At 48.0% G+C, this 21,509-nt stretch overlaps 1 protein-coding gene across 2 annotated transcripts in view; it reads right to left on the reverse strand.

The window, feature by feature from the left end:
- Window positions 1-454: 454 nt before the first annotated feature.
- The window catches only part of LOC135901005 (signal peptide peptidase-like 2A), a 45,019-nt gene continuing 23,964 nt past the window's right edge, over window positions 455-21,509 (reverse strand). For both annotated transcript variants that reach the window (XM_065430634.1, XM_065430633.1), the window contains 8 exons: window positions 20,216-20,312; window positions 18,981-19,179; window positions 9,268-9,342; window positions 7,807-7,963; window positions 7,027-7,104; window positions 5,115-5,269; window positions 2,115-2,304; window positions 455-917 (listed from right to left, as the gene is read on the reverse strand). In XM_065430634.1, coding sequence (XP_065286706.1) covers window positions 487-917; window positions 2,115-2,304; window positions 5,115-5,269; window positions 7,027-7,104; window positions 7,807-7,963; window positions 9,268-9,342; window positions 18,981-19,179; window positions 20,216-20,312 — 1,382 coding nt within the window. In that variant the 3' untranslated portion in view covers window positions 455-486. The remainder of the gene's footprint in view (window positions 918-2,114; window positions 2,305-5,114; window positions 5,270-7,026; window positions 7,105-7,806; window positions 7,964-9,267; window positions 9,343-18,980; window positions 19,180-20,215; window positions 20,313-21,509) is intronic.

Below are 21,509 nucleotides of genomic sequence, written 5' to 3' on the forward strand. Positions count from 1 at the left end.
CACATTTCGGTTCGATGAAGATGACCGCTTATCTTTTATTCGCTTGGTTCCTTTTAACATTCCTCGCAGTGTCTGAATCGAATGCTGCAATTTTTCTTACAGGCAATTCGCACGTCTGCAAACACTCTATCTAGAGATGCTGAATAATATCTGCCACAAGCGAAATTAAAGGACGTCTGTTCGAAGTAGACGGCAAGCTGCGTATGTCGTCCTCCCGGTTGCTTTCTGGATAATGTAAATTTTTGGTTCACTTGGTGGTGTTTATTATCGTATTATTGTGCCAAAAGATGGAGGAATGATGTAAAAGGGAAGACACAGACACTCATGTCTGTACTTTCACGTACTCAGAGAATTTTCTGCCAAATACCGCGGTAATTTCCAACGCTCCTTTGGATGCTAAAAGAGGTGTCCTTACGTGTGAAATGGGACACGCAAAATCAAATTTCATGCGTTTTTTATTACCAATTATCATTTATTAGCTTCCACCTAGGCGGGAAACAGACTGCTCGTGGGCCCGACCCCACCCGCGTGATCACGGCAAAAACCATTGCTTCCCTGATGGCAGAGCACCAGGTGGGATGGGGGCCCGACCTTCTCTAGGGTGCCCTGCAGAGGGCGCCACGTGGGACGCTTGTTGTACACCGCGCCTACTACGCAAGCGGCCAGGCACTGCATGTTTTGCTCGAAGCCCGCTTCGGTCGTGGGAGTTGCAGCGTCGGCATTAGGCTCGCGCCTCCCGAATTGTGGCATCGGAACGATCTTGGATGCCTCCAGCTCCATACCAGGAACGCCACGGTGACGGAACGCGACGGTGGCGTGGTCGAAGCCACTGACGACGTTGTGACCATAGCCGTACCTGAGTGGTTCGCCTTCGTGGCCTGAAAGGCTTCCGTTTTTGCAGGAGCCTCCTTCGTCTCCTGGGTTACGGGATAAAGAACATTGCCCTTAGTGAGACACGTTATGCGCTGCTTTTGAAATGAAATCGATTGCTTTTCTTCTCTTTATATTCTAGGAGAATCAGTGGATTATATGTCACTTGCAGCTATTAGGTGCAGCTGCCGCAAGGGATGTTTGTTCCATCCTTTAACAAGACGTTAAGTTCTCTCTCGAGGCAAAGTGTGCACGGTCATTGCGCTGATACCCAACTAGCTTGCGCGCTTGCTCCTTCTACATGGACAATTAAGTCTTGAGGTCGGAACTGAGGAGGAGAAATAAACATTTATTGACAAAAAAAGAGAGAAGGGAAGGGAGTGGTGCAGGGTGGGTCCCTATTCCAAGGCTCCAGTGGCCATCGCGACCCGCCCAGCTTGATCCAAGAGGTCCGTCCGGGTCTCGGGGTCAGCAAGAGTGAGGATGGCCTCCCAGCGCTCCCTCACCAAGGTGAGCACCAAATGTGAATACTATGAGGTCTCTTGGCGGACTACCATGTTACGTGAGGCAATGAAGGCCAGAACACGCACCACGGGCAAGAGTGTTTCCATAAGGTTGTGTTTAGTTTATGGTATCGACCTAAATATGCGTAGGTATGCGTCTGACTTGTTCTATATCTCTGCACCTCCTTCACATTAAGTAGTTTGTGTGGTAGGACCTACAGTTGTGGGTTCATTGTTGCTGCTATAGCATATTGCGAATCAGTAGGGGATGGTCTTTTTGATCGTTGTATCTCCAGCTCGGTTAATAAAGCCTCGCGCTATAATGTGTGCCTGTTCGTTTCCCGATATACTCTCGTGGCCAGGACACAATAAAATTGCATGACTTTTCAATGTGTCGCCTATGATTTTAAGGGCGACTTGTATGCTGCCATGTAGATACATTCTGCATGCCACTTGTGAGTCGGACATTGTTAAAACTGAGCTGTTATTCTGAGCTGTCGGGACAGAGAACTGTGAAAACGCTGCTCTGAATACTGTGTGGGGAGCACAAGCTCAGGGCTTTGCCACTGGTGTTCTGGACTGAGGACATCACCTGGAAGGCGCGAGGCACCGCCTGAAAGAAATTTATTCCAAAAAAAAAAACTTTTCTTCTATTTCTTTCTTATTCGAGTTCTCCCGGTTCTCAATCCGCGTTTGAAACCGATGCACCCTATCGGTCCCCGCTCGGTTCCTTTCGTTCACCTGGGTCCTCCGATGTCTTCGACTTGCGCTTCTGCTGCTTCCCAGCGCCATTTACAGTGCCTTCCTCGTCGTCCAGAATCAGCTTAGCCGTAGAGCTGGTAGCCGCGACTTCGTGGTTTCCTGGACTTGAGCGTGGCGTCGGGTCCTTCGACTCGTCGCTCGCCTGCTGCCTCGAGTAGCTGTCCGGCAACTGACGGAGTGCATGAAGGTGGTGTGCCAAAGATTAGGCGGCGGTGCTTTTTACTTTGATCTCCTTAATATATGCAAAAAAATTCTGGGGGCTCCTCATGTGCTTGAGCGAGATATATACTAAAGCACAAGCTCAAACACCCCTATCGCTGTCTATATAGGTCACTGGTATGCGTATACACGTACTGCTTGAATTTGTCATAGTGTACACTATGTGTACTCGTTATGGTTCATCCGCAACCTCTATATTGAGCAACGACGGATTAGAGCGCACGTTACCCGCCCAAAGGGGCCTCCGAGCCCCACTCCGGTACACGCAAAGAGACATTGGGTGATTATACGCACGGATTAAGTTGCCATCGTGTACCCTTGCTAGGACTTGGCGCACGCTGTTCTACGTGATCCCACTTCACCACTCTCGGCGTTTCCTAAAGGTGTATCCACATGACGGACGGCTCCGCGCAAATCTTTGCCGCGGACGCTTATTCCGCCGCCCGTCCGGCTGCGAAGCGCATCCAGACGACGGACGGACTGAGCAGCGACCGCGCCGGAAAAATAAAGATGGCGGCACCGCCCGAAGCGACTGCCGTCCGCCTCGAACCTGTAAAGTCGTTGTCGTCCACTGTGTGGCCCGTAACTTTCAAACTGAGGCCTGTATTTTGTTTAAATTTGTGTCCAGAAGCTTCGACAGCAATGAATTCATGATGAGTGGGCACCGTTTCCGAAAGCGATACTCAGAATCTCGACATGTAGGCTTAGAGTGGCTGTATTGGCTGAACACGACCTCGAAGATATGTTGCGGCGGCCTGGGCGGATCTCAGTGGCCGTAAGTTAAAGTGATTGCTTGTTTCTACTCATTATAGATGGCGCCATTGGTGTAACAAAGACTGTCATACGTGTTTTTCATTCTGAATGAAAGTGAAGATCGAAAGGAAACGACGGTTGGCCGCAATGGCTGTTGTTTTGTCCGAATTGGATGATGACGAGTACTTGTTTCATCGAAAGAGGTCTTGTTACGCTCTCGTGTCCGCGTAATCGGTGAGAGTCATGTCCCACAACGCGGGGAACTCCTCCACGAGATGTAAGAACAAAGTTGTCTCGTCGCTCAGGTTCATTTCAGTCGCACTTGTGCGAGTCGTGCGCGCGCAAACAGGCACGAACGGTGTCAGCAGCAATGAAGCTGTTTCATAAAGATCCCAAAGCCACGCTTGTTGCCAGACTGTAGAACATGCTAGGCTAAATCCGCATCATTCGACCCCCAAAATCCGGATGCGAAAAATAACTCGGCATTTTCCGTCCGTGGGGGTCGCGGACGACGCGCGGACGGCACAAATCCGTGACGCGTAGTCACGTGATGCGCCGTCCGTCGCGAAAAAGACGGATTTCGTCCGTCGTGTGGATCCACCATAATGAGCAGCGCATCGCTCGGGCGTTTCGGCAGCGCGAGCCTTCGTACTGATTCGGGACTGCGAAAGCGTCCACCGATTTCTTGCTATATGCTTGCTATATAGCCAATGCTTGCTATATTACCGGAATTATATAACCAATGCTTGCTATATTACCGGAATTTCTTGAGCCATGAGCTACTTAAGATTATGAACCTAGACAGGGCGCATTGCCAGCTGCTGGTTTGCGGTGAGAGTTGCCATTTTTCTGTAAATGTGTAATTCTTGAAAAATAAAAATTGTAAACCACATTGGAGTAGCATCGAAGCTACAGGTAAAACGTTTGCAATTTTGGGTAGGTTCATGTTAGAAAATGTAGCCCGGATATTCGATGCAAAACACTAAATTTCTGTACTAAACCTTAAAATAAATTATTACTAGAAACGCCACACTTGGGTGAATGACACTTTTTCCCTTCCCATGAAACTTCTTCCTACATTCCCATTTTCGCAGAAATTAACGTGTTGCCTTAAAAACCTGTTACAACCATATCGTCATGCATTTTCTTTCTTTCTTTTTTTTTCGCTGTTTTAACCACGTGTCATCTTTTCTGTAAACCCTGTTTTTGTTGTACATAGTGTTGCTCTGCGAACCTGTTACAACCGTCCCGTCGCACATTTTCTTTTTTTTACATGCACGGTTGATTTGTTGCGAGTGCGAGCTCCATACAGCAACTATGTGTATTGGCAGTGGATAAGTGCATAGGGGGGCCCGCTATGCCGTGTACCTATTTAAGCACAACACCGTACCGTTTCATGTATTCCCTGACGAAGGCCGGACCACGGCAGAAATGTAGGAAATAAAGCGTCGTCTGTTTTCCCACGTGCGCCCTCAACCTACAAGTTCATATATATATATATATATATATATATATATATATATATATATATATATACACACCGTGGGTCGCAGCTAACATTAGGCAAGCTGCGCAACGAAAAAAGAAAGAAAAGGTAAGGCGCAGTTACTAGATATACGGCGCTCGGTCCTCAAAGTCGGATGACCGAACACCGTAGGTCTTAAAATCTTGTCCTGCACCGTGTTTTCGCAAGGCCTTCTTTTATTTGAACAGTTTTGATAATGCCAGCTGGGATACCCTCTACAGACAGAAAGGTCCGTAGGATACGCAGGTCGCAACATCATTAACCGTTTGCTGCTGAACTCCGATATGATTCCTAGCAACTGTTTCCTAGGAAATCAAGCATGGTTCGCACTACGCAAATGTCATCTAGAGTTGAGTCTGCTTAAATTTTTCCAAGTCAGTACCCTATACTTAGAGCAGCAACTATGTCGTCGCACTATGCAAATAAATGACAGTGTGGTGAGACACGCCGTACGAAACTAAAGACGGAATGCTACGGAGCACCTTGACTCCGTTCCATATGGCGAACAGGTGTCCCTTGAACCAAGCCGTGGTCACCGTGGGGATGATCGTGAAGGGCACGAGGTAGAGCAGCGCTGGCTGCGCGTTGTGCATCAGCTCCAGCGCGGCGAAAGTGGCCACCATGCCCAAGCCGTAAGCTGCAGAAACAGGACAAGCGAAAAATCCAAGTAGGCGCAGCTTGTTCGATTACGGCTCATGCTCTCCTCTGGACTTCACTGTGGCACCGTATGCCTGGAAAGTACTGCACTGTTTGTCTTCACGGCAGTTGACATCCCACTGTTGACTTGCTGCTTTCTGGGAGTCACCAGAAGGCCTCAAGGCGATTCATGCGCATATTAAGTTCCATGGTGAAGAACGCTGCGTATGGCACATCGGGCCAACTAAACTTCACGTGAGGTAGCCAAAACTGTTTTCTCTGGATCTAGATATTGGGTTAAAAGAAGAGCCTCTACTTAGTTTTCCAGCAAGAAAGGGAACAAACACTTGCAATGGGTCTCTCAGAGGAGGACCTTGTTCAATTAAACCATTTATTTTGACGTACTTAGAAATAATACCAGTGCATTTCTAGGCTATTACACGAAGTGGGCTGCAGTGCGAGTGAACACGTTGATCAACAAGAAAAAATTACTTGTGAACAGCTGTTGTGACTACTGCGAAAAAGTCATTTGCTATTTCTAAAGTTTGTCTTGCGGCCTGTAATTCTCTGCGATACTTATGATTTAGTGACACTAGTAAGCTATTACCTTCCCTTTAAATGATCAATGCCTTGTCAGTAATATGTTCTAATTTTAACCACTCGTTGACCATGTCGGCGTATGCTTATGTATATGAAGCTTACTGCGAACGGACACGAACTCTGTGCAGAGTAAATCTTTGTGAAGCCCAGCATTGTCAGATGACGTCACAAGTGTTGCTGAAATTACAATAATTGACCTTCACGTGTGTCTTTTCGCTTCGATTTGCTCATTGCATTTCAATAATGCCCCATGAGTAAGCCATCTGTTTTTTGAGGAATAGTATGGGTCGACATTCATAAGTCCTTCCGTACGTCTTGCTTTAATGATTTATTCTTTAAAACCCGTAAACTTTGTAGCAGAGTATTTGGATGGTTATACTTGAACGATAAACGTGACATACTTGTGCCGGGCCTTCTGTGGTTTCCACAGCCATCGCAAACAAGCGCACATGATGCTATTAATTATAATTCGCGTAATCGCTTAGTAGACAAAGTCTGCCTTTCTGGGAACAGTAAGTCAGAGAGAAAGGTAATCTGACCAAAAGGGTGCCAACCCCCCAAAATATAACTTTCCTGTTACGGCGCTCAGGTGTGCCTCAATATCATGAGAGATGATTCAAACTGCGACGACGTAGAAGTATTTTCACCACTTTGTAAGCGCATTTCACGTGTCAGCTTTTTGTTAACCTTGGTGTATCGACAACCGAAAGAGATCATAACAGTTGCATGAGTGATTGTGAAAAATAATTTTATCTTGCAACCAGTGCTCCACTATGCAGGGTTAAGAAGGCTGTTCAAACAGACGATATTGTTCCACCTACATGTCATACATATCTACAAAGTCCAGGGAAAACACAGGGAACGCGCTAGATGGACATTCAAGACGATGAGCAAAACGAGAACAAGGTGAAAGCAGGAGCCAACGTTTCGATTAGCAGACTTGTCTTCCTCAACGCGGGGCTTCAAGGCCTTGAAGAAGACAAGCTCACTTGTCGAAACGTTGGCTCCTGCTTTCAACTTGTTCTCGTTTTGCTCAACATCTACAAACTGTTGTATAAAGCGATATATCAAACAAGTATATGTTTGCGACAATCAATCGAAGTCACAGCTGTGACAACGCCACACGTGGAAGTGTTCCGGAATGAGCCCACTACTTACAAGCGCTCGAAATGTAAAAGTAGAATCTTTTTCCAAGGGCAAGAAGATCGAATGCGTGGCAGTAGGACAAAAGGAGACCTGCGATGAAACATAAGAAAGCAGACTGTGGCTAAACACCGCAAATAATTGAACAGTTATTACTATTATTGGCTGATATGCAATGATTAGAGCGTAAAAGATGTCAGCTTTGTTAGACAGGTAATTTCTGATCTATCCACTTCTGGTCCTGCAAGAGAAAGCAGCTTGTCCTTTCCCAGGACTACGAAGCCCTGGTCTTCATAAGAAGCTTTGCATTTGTAATCTCTTTTATCCGCTTGCCGCAATTCCGCGACGCACCGGTTCTGAGCTCCCAAATTAAATCTGAACATGAGCGAGGGAAAGCCGGATTCTCACCGCATCCGTAGGTGTAAAACAGACATAGCGGCGTGCCAACAGCTCTCACTTGAAGCAAATGTAGAAAGAACAAGGCTCTTCACATGAACTTCTCAGCGAAGCGTCTATGAGAAACTCTATTACACACATTCATTTGCATCCGTTGTCGCCTGCGCATGTAATGTCTGTTTTATAGGTCGTCAAGTACGCTCCACACTAACATTGTCTTCGGGAAACTCACTGCGATCTCCGAATGGCAATGGCTTGCCGCAGCCTAACACGTGGTCGCGTACTGGATTGCCGGTTGCGGAGGCCGCATTCATGTGGGGTGCAATATTAAAAAAAGGTTCGTGTAGCGAGCCATGGGTGCATAGCCCGTTGTTTTTCTCTCCAACTGGAGTTACTCGCCTGGTGCCAAGATGTCGCCGAGGCCCAGGATGGAGAATTTGAGCAGGAAGCATTTCTGGTAGGGGCCTCGCACGATCCGAGGAAATTTGATGACCATGGGCAGCGTCTCCATGACGCTGCCTCCTTTGGCCACCTCGACCATCACGCTTTCGCGATTCTGCAAGCCGTTGCAAAGAGATAGATTGTCACACGTCCGGGACGGGGAAAGGTTACCGCGTGGATTATCAGGTAGGAAACAAAGCTTCGTAGGCACGCTAACAGTTGAAGTACTAATGAGTTCACGTCGCTTGTTTAGTGGCTTATCTTTCGTCATGGAGAGAACAGTTTCTGTCCGCTTGTGTAGTGAAAAGGGTGTTCCCTGCTGATGTTGCGACGAACACACGAGGAAAGCTATACATGGGGTTTCCTAGAGCAACAAGTCTGCGTGACGCACTATGAAGTGACGTGAAATGCTGCCACTCATTAGGCATAAAATTGTACCGTAAGCTAAATTACTTGCTTTTACCTGCCAATAAATGAGTGCCGGGCGTCGTTGTAATAAATCAGGGATACCAGCTTTAAAGGATAAAGCTACATTTCCTGGAATCACGTGGTCTAGCATCCAAGTTCAAGTGGTTAAAGAAAAGTCGCTGTTACTTTCGAAGGGCAAACCACAGTAAAATACCATATGAAGTAATTTAGGGTCACACTTTTATTCGCAAGTTAAACTGCAGCAAACGTTCACTTACTGGCCCAGGGAAATATAATTGCAGAAAGTCATTCAGCCAGAGAAACAGCTGACCATGGTAGAAGTACGCAGCAAATAACATCCCAGAATGCAATAGTTGTAACAAATCTGTCTGACAATGGCAACTTTATTGAAAACTTCAGTGTTGGCTACGCGCTGCTGACATGAAGTTCCAATTCGCCCGGTTGGCCATCATTGAACCATATGAACAGAGCAGAGTCAATAAATGTGAGCACATGCGGTAACAAGGCTGCAGCGTAATGAGTAGGCCAGCGGGGAGGGGGCCTGTCCACTACCGCAAGGCGATCGCTCCGTGCTACCGCTCCCTTCAGTATTTCACTGTGCTGCGTCTACGAGAACTCAGAATGTCACGTGACGCTCGCACATCGAGGCAGCATCCTTGCCGGTTCGCGTTGACACGATCGCCTTCTAAACCGCCACAGATGACGTGACCTCCAACACTCGGCGCACTGGCCACGCATGCGCCTTCACGCCCAGTATGGCAACATGGCTGCGGCAGCGTGAAAGTGCCTCCAGTGTCCGTGTAGTTGCCACCGCAACAAAACAACTTACCTACGGATATCCAACACAGTCCGATATTTGCGTTCGCATACACAAGAGCTACGCAAGCTCACATGGCTTCGCGCTCTAGTATGAAGCTGCATGGCCGAATATGGAGGTAGTACCGAGCAGGAACACAGAAATGTGGTGGCTGCAACTGCAAGTGTTCTTACCGCTCGCAGAAATGGCGTGATGAAGACGAAAAAGACGTCGTAGATGAGCAGCAGGCTCAGCAGCAGCGAAAGGAGCTGCAAGAGCAGAAAACGAAAAAAAAAAGGAACGTGAGAAGACTCGGCGTGAGCGAAAATAGTGCCTCTTGAATGCGGGAATCAAAAACTGTGCTGGTGGCACCAGCTGTTCTGGCGCATAACAAAGGACAAGGTGCGTCGAATTGCCGCGAATGGCACTTGATACTATCGAAGAAAAACTACGCATAGCAGTGCCCTTCTCAGCATATTGCAAAGCCAGATGTGCATGCAGCAAACCCGACGCTCATTTGGCAGTGAAAGCGCGACTAGGACGGTGCTTTCATTGCTATAGGGCGCATTCTCAAGAGTATGGTTTGTATGCATGTAGAAATGCGTGACGCAGGATATGTCACGTCTTTTTTTGATGCGAAGGCATCAAATGGCCTATTGAGCGAAAGAGCCACCGTCTGTAGCAGCTAAACGGCGCATAATTTCCCATTGGCTGCAACGCCACGTCCCGAGCACGCCACGTCACGACGAGCGTGCCTCGACGGAGCAGAGTGGGCGAAACGGGACACTTGCTGCCGCAATAGTATGCCTGGTGTGGCTGTAGGGGTAGAGAGCATCGCCGCGACGCCACGTCACCAGCGCGCGTCTCGCTCTCGAAATTCGGCGCGTGGTGCGTCTCTCTCTCACCCCACTGGGCTTGGCTACTGCGCTGGCCCGCCGGCCTTGGTGGCCGCTGCTGCGTCCTCGTTTTCTCGTCGCGCAGGAAGTCGTCGGCAAGCGGCGTTGGCACCACAGCAACACGTACCGCTATGGCACATTACTCGCAGCGCAAAACTCGAAAGACCCCTCAGCGGCGTTCAATTGGGCATTGTTTTCACATTCGCAACTCAAAAGAAAGGCTTGGGTGTCTTCGGTTTATTATGTTCGAATAGAATTTTCTCGTATATCATGTTGCAGATAGCATTCTAAGCGCTTTTTTTAGGGGCAGGAACATTCTGTACAAGGAATTGCAGTGTCTAGTTATCTAATCAAATTATCCAGTAATTACCTTCTTAATTAAAATTGCAGGGCATGTGTTTCAAATGAGACATTGAAGCCGGGGTAATAGTACACCGGACAACTGAATAAAGGATGGGACACAGAAGGCGAGCTTTAGCGCCGTTTTTAAACATTATGGAAAACCACCAACACGCCCAATCTGACGTTCTCCTTCAGCTCGAAATTCCAAGACCAGCACCAATCCGATACGAGATATCCGTCTCGGAAACTAAAAAAAAATGCAGTGTGGTGTATCTAACTGCCAAGAGCAGGCTTTTGGGAAACCTAACTGTAGCACCAATGTCTTTCGTAACACATTTTAAGGACGAATGTCTGTAAACTGGTGCTAGGCTTGGATTATGGTAAACAGATGGAACTTCGCCGTCCACTACTGCTTTTCAGGTGTGTGATATTAAAGCGGCTCTAAAACAATTTTCTAACTAACCACACAGTGGCCTCACTATTCACGACCGTCGTCCCACGAATTCCTGGCCGCGAAGTTTTTCGATTCCTTCAAGTATACGCGGAGTTGCAGCACCGATAATCGCCTTTCTCTCTCTTTCCGTCCCCACTAGGGCGTCGGAAGCTACAAAGGGAAAAAAACCACGGGGTAATTCTACTAAAGACATTCGTAAACAAGCTTACCTAACATTTGTTTGACCTCAGCTTGAATACGCCGCATCTGTCTGGTCTCCCCACCAAAAATACTTTTTTGAAAAACTCAAATCTATTCAATATAGGTCTGCGGGTTTTATTTCACGTTTTTATGACTATAGCAAAAGTATAACACAAATTAAACTCTACCTCTCACTACAGCCCTTGCATGATCGTCGTGATATGGCCCTGTTAGCATTATTTCATAAATATGTCCATAATACAGCACCATCAGTCCTGCCTTTGAACCTCCACATTACAGCTCACACCTGCTGTACAATCAGTTCAATTTCATGCGTATCTACGGAAAGATTAATTCATTTAACTACTCGGATCTTCCAAGAGACATTCGCCTTTGGGACAATCTTCCTAACATCATCACTTATGAGAGTGACCAGGGAAAATTTTGGCATCTTCTAGCAACGCATTTTTCAGATTCTGCTTAACCTAACGTGTTATTTTTTCTTGAGTTTCCTGTTATTAATGTGCTACTACCCCTTAAATACTGCTTTATTATAGCCAAATATTGTCCCCCTCGCTCTGTAAATATATTGACACGTGTACTTATCTTTATCAGGCAACCACGTTTCGCCGCTTAACAACTGTAATCGCAGAGCGAGGGACGCGCCTGCATGTATCCGACGTTTCTGGAAAGTTATCGACGCTTCTATCCGCGTGTCTGTTGTCGCCGAACCTTGTGTTATCAGATTTCATCGCGTGACACGAATGGTGTAGAACTTTGTGGAAGACACGCGGGTCCCATCAGTTAATCTGGAACATTCGATGACTGATCTATAAAAGCCGACGCGCTTGACCCGCTGATCAGATTTTCGACGATCGCCGAGCGTGTTCGCCGCTATCGTTGCGCTATAAGTGTAGCCTGTTTTGTGGGCACAGGTTCGCCCAATAAAAGTTAGTTTTCTTGTTCACAGTATTGCTACTGTCTTATTCAACGTCACCACCACGTGACATCTGGTGGAGGTGCTTGTGCGTTCATGTACCGAACGCCCCCGCAAAGTCGCGACCCAAGCCCGAAGCCCGAGGACAGAACCAACATCGCCGAAGACCAGCGTGCTAGCCGCAGACTGCAAGGACTGCCCCCAGAGCACGGACTTCTACCTGAGACGACAAAGAAGATCGTGGTCAAGACAACGCCAATGGCTGCCCCGGCGTCCCCTGTTATCCTACAACAACCTCGGGACCCACCAACCTTCCACGGAGCAGCGACTGAAGACCCGGAATCATGGCTGGAGACCTACGAACGAATCGCAACATTCAACAACTGGGACTCCGACGAGAAGCTGCGGCATGTCTACTTCGCCTTAGAAGACACCGCCAGAACTTGGTTTGAGAACAGGGAATCGACCTTGACAACGTGGGACCTGTTCCGTAGCGGCTTCCTACGCACCTTTACAAGCGTCGTGCGCAAGGAAAGGGCTGAAGCTATGCTGGACGCCCGAGTGCAGCTACCAAACGAGAACGTTGCCATTTTTACGGAATAAATGAGCCGTTTGTTCCGCCACGCCGACCCGGATATGGCCGAGGAGAAGAAAGTCCGCCTACTGATGCGTGGGGTAAAGGAGGAACTTTTCGCCGGGATGGTAAGAAGCCCACCGAAGACCGTCGAAGAGTTTCTTTCTGAGGCGACGAACATCAAGAAGACACTCGAAATGCGGAACCGGCAATTCAACCGCCGTACAGGCTCTACCCACTACGCAGGAATTCAATCGCTGGCCACGGACGATCTGCGCGAGACCATCAGGGCCATTGTGCGCGAGGAACTGCGGAGGGTCTTGCCTTCGTCGCAGCCTCAAGTGGCCTCGATCGCCGACATCGTAAAAGAAGAGGTGCACCGATCGCTTGGAGTTCCTCAAGTGCAACCAGAACCGCCGCAGCCTCAGCCGCAAGCGATGAGCTACGCCGCCGTCAGATGCCACGTGGTGGTGACGTTGAATAAGACAGTAGCAATACTGTGAACAAGAAAACTAACTTTTATTGGGCGAACCTGTGCCCACAAAACAGGCTACACTTATAGCGCAACGATAGCGGCGAACACGCTCGGCGATCGTCGAAAATCTGATCAGCGGGTCAAGCGCGTCGGCTTTTATAGATCAGTCATCGAATGTTCCAGATTAACTGATGGGACCCGCGTGTCTTCCACAAAGTTCTACACCATTCGTGTCACGCGATGAAATCTGATAACACAAGGTTCGGCGACAACAGACACGCGGATAGAAGCGTCGATAACTTTCCAGAAACGTCGGATACATGCAGGCGCGTCCCTCGCTCTGCGATTACAGTTGTTAAGCGGCGAAACGTGGTTGCCCGATAAAGATAAGTACACGTGTCAATATTAATTATATTTTACTTTGAGAAAATTTCTTGTTCACTAACCTCTCGCGTTTAATAGTATTCAGTTTGTCTTGCACAATTTTTAACACTGCATTGCTGCATGTTAGCGCATTTCTTACACTGTTTTTTGTATATGTATTCACATATGTATTCTAATTATCAAATAACCTTTGAGTGTACTCTCCCCCCTTACACAATGCCTCTAGGGGCCTGTAAGGTATCTTGTAAAAAATAATAAATAAACAACGCAACAAAATCCTAATAAAGAAGGGCATCAGACCGGGAGATACGATCTCTACAGTGCTATTCACAGCGTATTTACAGGAGATATTCAGAGACCTAGATTGGGAAGAACTGGGGATTAGAGTTAATGGAGAATACCTTAGTAACGTGCGATTCGCTGACAATGTTGCCTTGCTTAGTAACTCAGGAGACCAATTGCAATGCATGCTCACTGACCTGGAGAGGCAAAGCAGAAGGGTGGGTCTAAAAATTAATCTGCAGAAAACTAAAGTAATGTTTAAGTCTCGGAAGAGAAGAGCAGTTTAGGAGAGGCAGCGAGGCATTGAAAGTGGTAAGGGAATGCATCTACTTAAGGCAGGTAGTGACCGCGGATCCGGATCAAGAGACTGAAATAATCAGAAGAATTAGAATGGGCTGGGGTGTGTTAGGCAGGCATACCCAGATCATCAACAGCAGGTCGCCATTATCTCTCAAGAGAAAAGTGTGTAACAGCTGTGTCTTACCAGTACCCACGTACTGAGAAGAAACCTAGAGGCTTAAGAAAAAGGTTCTACTTAAACTGAGGACGACGCAATGAGCTATGGAAAGAAGAATGATGGGTGTAACGTTAAGGGATACCAAAAGGGCTGATTGGGTGAGGGAACAAATGCGAGTTTATGATATCTTATAGTCGGATGCAACTTTAGAAAAAAGGGGGCGTTTACTCCTCCGAGGCGGAGGCACACGAGCATCCACCAATGGGCGCGCGCTCTGGAGAAACGTCATGAGCCAGACGGCCGGTGACCCCGCCGACGGAGAAGATGACCGCCCACGCTTCGAACTGGGCGAGGTCGCGTCAGCTGCGTGCTTCAGCCCCTCATCAGAGTGAATTCCAGAACTGTTTGTGATGGTCTATCATGCCGGAAATATTACTGCGAGCTTACTATGCGCCATTTGTGCCACGTGCATTTATTCTGAGCCGTGATCCGGCGAAGGAACATTGCAGCGAGCATCGCTGGAGCTGCGCTACGCTTTGCCTGTAAACAGGATCCCGCGGCGTCCGCTGCGAACACACATCCTGCATGCTTGTTCCAGGTTGTTTTATTTCGCTCCCGAGTGAAGTTACGGCGAGAAAGTTTTCCAAAGACTGGTGCCTACGGTAGCGGCATATGTGTTCGTATACTGTGTCGCTGCGTTTTTCGTCGGACGGGGTGAAGTGATGGAGCAAAACCATTCTGAGAAGAAATCAGAAAAGTGTGCGCACCACAGAAACTATTTGCAGAAGAAGCCTTCAACGCAAAGATTTGTCGCCGTCAAGTTAGCGTGAACTATCGACAGAGAGGTTTAGCTTTTCCGGTATTCCGGTAAAACGCAGGCGGAGCGTTGGGGCGGAGGCGTGAAACGTGAGCAATCGAGCGGTCTGCATGGTGCAGCCACCTGGTGGCGCAGTGCTCAAACAGACAGAAACCGTTAATGTCGCGAGCGTATTTTTCGCTGCTGGTGTAAATGTTCGGCACTGGCTTAATTGTGTTGCTGTCCCAACGCCCTAACGTCTGCGTTTTACCGGAATACCGGACAAGCGAAACCTCTCTATGGTCAGCAGTGTGATAGCCGAGCGTCTAGCGACGGTGTTCGAGCGTTGTGTAGCACCGTCGATTGATTGCTGTCCACCGGTTCTCACTGCACGCGCAAGCTGTAGAATGCGTGCTGTGAAATTGTGAAAACACAAAACCAAAAAGATATAAATTTTATGCTATTTAAACCCAAGAGTATTCATTTAAAACGATGAATGAAGCATTTTTGCACCTTCCTGCCTCGACCGTATTCTCGCCTCAGGTTTGTAATGGTTGCGATAAATGCATTGTTTTATATAAGTACTTTTTCAATAGCAACTGATTCATTTTAAGCTTGAGAAACGAGTAGTAGATACTCCGTGTACACGTGAACAAGCGCAAAAGCGTTGCAGAGCTGCTCTTTCTACTTTTGTCGCATGCAATGAAGCTAAAGAGCAGATGACGGGCAGCGCTGTGAAAGGCACGGGATTATTTTTCTGCCGCTATCCGGCATGTGCTCTAGCATATGAGAGCTCTAATAAACCAGTCATCAAATTGCAAAAGTCTTTATTCATTCCGAGAATTACGCGTTTCAGGAGCGCGATGTTTCGAGCGGTACTGTTTTAGTCGCGGAGGCAATCGGCTGTCGTGCTTCGGTCATCTGGGTGGGGCCTCTCCTTTTTTTCTAAAGTTGTATTCGACTATAGTCGAAATTTAGAAAAATAAATGGGGGGGCAAGGGCAGGACATGTAATGAGGAGGGAAGATAACCGATGGTCATTAAGAGTAACGGACTGGATTCCAAGAGAAGGGAAGCGTATCAGGGGGCGGAAGAAAGTCAGGTGGGTGGATGAGATTAAGAAGTTTGCAGGGACAACATGGGCACAATTATCACATGACCGCGGTAGTTGGAAAAAGTATGGGAGAGGCCTTTGCCCTGCAGTGGGCGTTGCCATGCTGCTGATGATGATGATGACATATAGATATTTCCATTATTTAACTCAAGATTAGCAAATATGTGTTTCTGCGAACGTTCTCGCAATCAGGAAACCAGCCATTAGCGCGGGTGGGTCCAGCTACTGGCGATGACGCTGCATGACGAGATTGCGGAAAAGCAAGCGAAGTTTTTTTTTTTTTGCTGTTTTGAGGCGCGACTGGAATAGAATAGCGTGACGCATTACAATATTTGGCTCACATGCTGACAGCAGTCTCTACGACAAATCGACAACGTTTCCTTACTGCGCGTAGTTGACTAAGTGTTTCCTGATCCCTTTTTGTTTTAGTATTTAAAACGGTACTGAGTGAATTCTTTAAAGTAGCCACCTGCAAATTGCAATATGTGAAGCAGGCAATGTCTGTATCTCCCGGCAATTAACCTATCCGTTGAACATAAGCTACTGCGTATGTGCGTTCTGCAAAATATAGCTCAAGATAGAGTAATATTTCAATGATATATATTTTTAAGTCCTGTCCACGTTCCAAATGTCATCATGTTTCTTTCTACACCGAACTATTTGAAAACACATTGTTTGCTTTTCTGGCTTAGAGAAGTGATAGAATCTGTGGCTCTGTCAATATGCAGCCTCTGTTGTGACATCATCATCATCATCAGTATATTTTTGTGCCCATTACTGGACGAAGGCCTCTCCCAGCGATCTCTAATTAACCCTGTCTTGCGCTAGGTGGTTCCAATTTGCGCCTGAAAATTTCCTAATTTCATCACCCCAACAAGTTTTATGCCGTCTTTGAGCTTCCCTTCTTTCTCACCCATCCTGTTACTCTCATGGCCCACCAGTTATCTGCCCCACGCAATACGTTGCCTGCCCAGCTCCATTATTTTCTCTTAATGTCAACTAGAATATCGGCTATCCCTGATTCCTGTCTGACTCACACCGCTCTCTTCCAGTCTCCTAACGTTATGCCTAACATTGTCCGTTCCATCGCTCTTTGCGCGGTCGTTTACTTGTTCTAGAGCTTTTTTTGTTAACCTCCTAGTTTCTGGCCCATATGTTAGCACCGGTATATATAGAATATAATGATTGTACATTTTTCTTCCTGACTGACAGTGGTTCGCTCCCAGTCAGGCTTTGGTAAGCTTGCCGTTGGAGAATAATATTTCGGGTTTTACGTGCCAAAACCACTTTCTGATTATGAGGCACGCCGTAGTGGAGGACTCCGGAAATTTTGACCACCTGGGGTTCTTTAACGTGCACCTAAATCTAAGCACTCGGGTGTTTTCGCAATTCGCCCCCATCGAAATGCGGCCGCCGTGGCCGGGATTCGATCCCGCGACCTCGTGCTCAGCAGCCCAACACCATAGCCACTGAGCAACCACGGCGGGTCCCAACCCAACCAACCAGTTTTTATTCTTCGGTAGGTTTCGTTCTCATGCGAGTAATTGACTTAGATAAACGTACTCCTGTACAGATACTAGAGGCTGACTGAGGACTATGAATTCGTGTTTTCTTGCCAGGCTACTGATGATTACCTTTGTCTTCTCCAGATTAATCTTCAACCCTACTCTTGCACTTCATCAGTTAAGGTCCACAATCCTTTGTACCATTTCATTTCCAGGGTTGTTGAACAGGACAATGCTATCTGCAAACCAAACGTTGTTGAAATATTCGCCGCTGATCCTCACTCCTAAGCCTTCCCAGTCTAATAGCTCGAATGCTTCTAAGCATGCACTGAATAGCATTGGAGAGGTTTTAACGCGATAGCGTTAATGAGCTCGTGTCGCAGAAAAGCCGGTGTCGTCGGCGTCGGTGTCGGCGTCCGCGGCGTTGACCGTGAGCGATAAATCACGGCAGGCACTTCATAAAATAAAAAGCAACTTCCAAGATGTGCTGGGTGGGAATCGAACCAGGGTCTCCGGAGTGTGAGACGGAGACGCTACTACTCAGCCACGAGTTCGATGCTTTCAAGCGGTACAAACGCGCCTCTAGTGAATGCGGTGTTGCCTTCGAAACGAGCCGTGGAAAGTGATACTGCGGTGTATATCGGTAATTATGAACATGTAACTTACAGAAGTCGCAATTACACGAGTAGCGAAGTGCGTTTCCGCTGCGTTTCTTCTGCGCTTTCCGCACACGCAGAGCCATCTTGCGGCAAACACAGAAGACCCCCTCCTCTCCATGTACGGTGCTGCCCCGACAGATGGCGCGCTACGCGCGCATTGGAGCTGCGAGGACCGGTGCGAGGCGGTTCGCTGCCCGGACTCTCTCTCCCCTGACAACGCTTCGCCTTGCTCCCCCTGCAGAATCAAGCATCCTTCCTTTCTTTAGATCGCTATCTGTCTATCTCTCTGCCCGTGCCGATCACGAAGTTTGGCTGGCGTGCATCATTTCCCCCTCCGAGATACCGAGTTCTTTGGTGCGTTCCGCTTGCTCAGGCGCACGTTTCGTTGCTGCGCCAAACGCCGCATTGCTCGACCATATGGCTCGACGCTCACCGCGTCCGATGCGGGGCGCCTCGTAAGTGATGGCTGCCCTGTAGCCCATTGTCTTACACCCCTTGGCGGGTCGACGGGAACGCTGTCGCGTTCCACTCTTGAAGGCGAAGCTTAAGCGTCCTCCAATTTTTGTCTCCTTACCTGACCCTTCTATTCATAGGTAACTTTCCACTTTTCCTCTGGGAAAGTAAGGTAGCTGTGACATATCTTACTCTAAATTGATTGTGCGGACGGAGGAGTGGTTGCGAGTGTTTTGTGTGGAAGACATGATTGTCGAGGGTGATTAGTGCAGAATGGCCGTGGGTGATCCGGATACACGGACGAAGTGAGCCTTGTGCTTCGCATCGGCTGCTGTGACCAGACGAAATAATCTCGCTTTGTTTACGCATTAACATGCTCAACCGCACCGTTGCTGTTTACCTTCAAGTTGGGAAGGTGGAAGCTCTTGAGCATGTTTATACAGAATGCGACGCCCAGCACGTCTTGCAGAATCCAGCCGAATGTGTCGTTGCGTCGCAGCAGGAACCAGGTTAATGCCACGAAGATACCAAACGCCAGCAGCGCCACCTGCCTGAACTCCATGGGCGTCTGGAAGCAAGTTGGGAACCTATTGGGAACTCTGGAAGACAAGAGTGAGTAGAATGCATGCTGAATGAATAAACTGATAGCTACAACGTGTCCACTGACATAGTACACGCACCAGCATTTACCGCACACGAGAGTAGGAAAACCACTCTCCTGGAAGGAAAAGTTGAGTGCGCTGAGACCCCCAGTGAACACAGCTACACGGCAACATCGGGGCACCTTAAATATTTAGATTTTAGCATTACATTTTATGAACTTCCTTCGCAACTCCTTGCAGTGCTATCACTAGAACGGTATTTTGGATAATCGCTTCGCTTTGTTTTGATAGCTCTCAGTAGCGCTGCATTGAATTTTGAGTCGCCATGGTTCGACAGGCTCGGGTACCTATACGCATTACTGCAAAATGACGCAAAATTGCATCGTATTGGCGGGTACCTAAATTTTTTTCACAGTGTTGTAATATTGACAAGCGTACATTGTTTGCCTTGCTCCGGTGATCGAGTTTCACCGGCTTATACCACTGTTACAGAGTTATCGCTCAGGGTTTGGGCGTGCCTACGTGCTTCTGAACTCTCTCGAATGTAGTCGGTGATTCTTGTCTGGTCTAATCTCGTCTAATCAGATTGCGTGAGCGATGTGTATAGTGCTGTGGATTCTGGAACGTACGTGAGCATCGGTGATCACAATGCAATGTACAATGAGTCATGCATAGATAACCGGCGTACCTGACATGTAGATAAGGTTTCGGCAACCTACGCTTGTGTTCGTAACTAACGTTTCGTGGTCGGCATGTTACTCTTCTTTCGGGGCACAAGTTCGCCAAATAGAGAGTTCGTTTGGTGTACAACAGTTTAACTACTGTCTGCTTGCTCACCATCAACACAACCTGGCAAATAAAGTGTCTGGATAAACGTTAAAAAGTAGGAGGAGAATAACGGAGCTAAATACACATAACAGCTGCGTGCGCTCCTATGCTTCAATATATTACGCTTGCTATCCGACGTTGACGGCTCCTGTGAAACAAAGTCTTTTGACGCACTGTCGCCGTTACACGAAAAACGACCACATACTTCGACGTCCCGATGTTGATTCGGTTGACGAGAGGTTCCAGGCAGGAGATCAGAGCTGCCGCCGATGCCAACGCGAAGAGGACGACAATGAAGTACACTGCATGAGACGCCCGTATGTAAGGGGATTGCTGCGACAGCATTTGCGAGCACATTTCTGACTATTAACGGAACCGCTGATCAGAAACTCCACTAATTAATGGGGGATATGTTACTCGAAGCCAGGAAACGTTATATGATTGACTTGTCTTAGGCGGTTACCAGATTTCTTGCAATAGAATTGCTCTCGAAAAGTTTAAGCTCGTGTACTGATGTCTGACATGCAGCCTAAATTAATGAATTAGGTCAATCAACATATACCTTGTGGTGGGCAATGCGGGCGAAGGACAACAAGAAGTGGACGATACCAGCGATCGTATACACTAGTATCGTCCACTTACGTTTGTCCTTCGTCCGGGTTGCGCTGCCCACCCCAAGGAATATGTTCAGCTTGCTCTGTTAATTCAGGTCACTAAACTTGTCTCGAAAGAAAATTTCACGAGCTCCTCAGCAAAGGTAACACAATGGTCACATACGAGCACATAAATTAACTACTTTACCGTCTTAACGAAAAACTGTCGCAGTTTCGGGCGAGAGGCAGAGCATCGATTGCGATAGCAGATTAGTAAAGCGCTACGCGAAGTAAGCATAGTAGTTTTATCGGCCGTGTCAAATTGGACACATTCGCTTGGTAAGTGAATTATCGAGGACGGTGTCAGAGCGCCACAAACGAACATGAACAAATCACACCCGATGAGCGCGGACACACGCTGTCACAACGCTTGTTCAAGCGCGGCAGCAGCAGCGAGCGAAGTGACCTTCATGCTATCCATCGCTTCAACGCAAAAGTGGCGGAAACACAGCGCGCACACAGATATGAGACGTGTGCAGATCCCTTTGAAGATACGGCGCGCGCAGCCGCGCAAAGTATGCACTTGGGTGCGGAGTCGAAGCCGGCCCCTCCTTTCCGCGCTGCCTCCCCGCTTTCCTCCCTATCGAACGTGAGATTGAGCCGTGATCGTCCATTCGCCTTGAGCCCGGTCACGAAATATGCAGTTACTGCCCGAGCACAGCACCGTCCTCCCTCCCTCCCTCCCTCCCTCCCCCCCTCACGGCCTTTCGCGCAAGGGAAGAAAAAAGAGGGAGCGTTTGTACTCCCCTTTCTTTCTGAGCGCGCACCACATTGAGCAGCGATCGCCCCCTTCCTTCGTGCGCTCTCACTCGCGCATACTGTGTACGACGCGCGGTGATGGTGTTA

Source organism: Dermacentor albipictus, chromosome 2 (genome assembly GCF_038994185.2).
Source record: "Dermacentor albipictus isolate Rhodes 1998 colony chromosome 2, USDA_Dalb.pri_finalv2, whole genome shotgun sequence".
Classification (NCBI taxonomy): Eukaryota; Metazoa; Arthropoda; class Arachnida; order Ixodida; family Ixodidae; genus Dermacentor; species Dermacentor albipictus.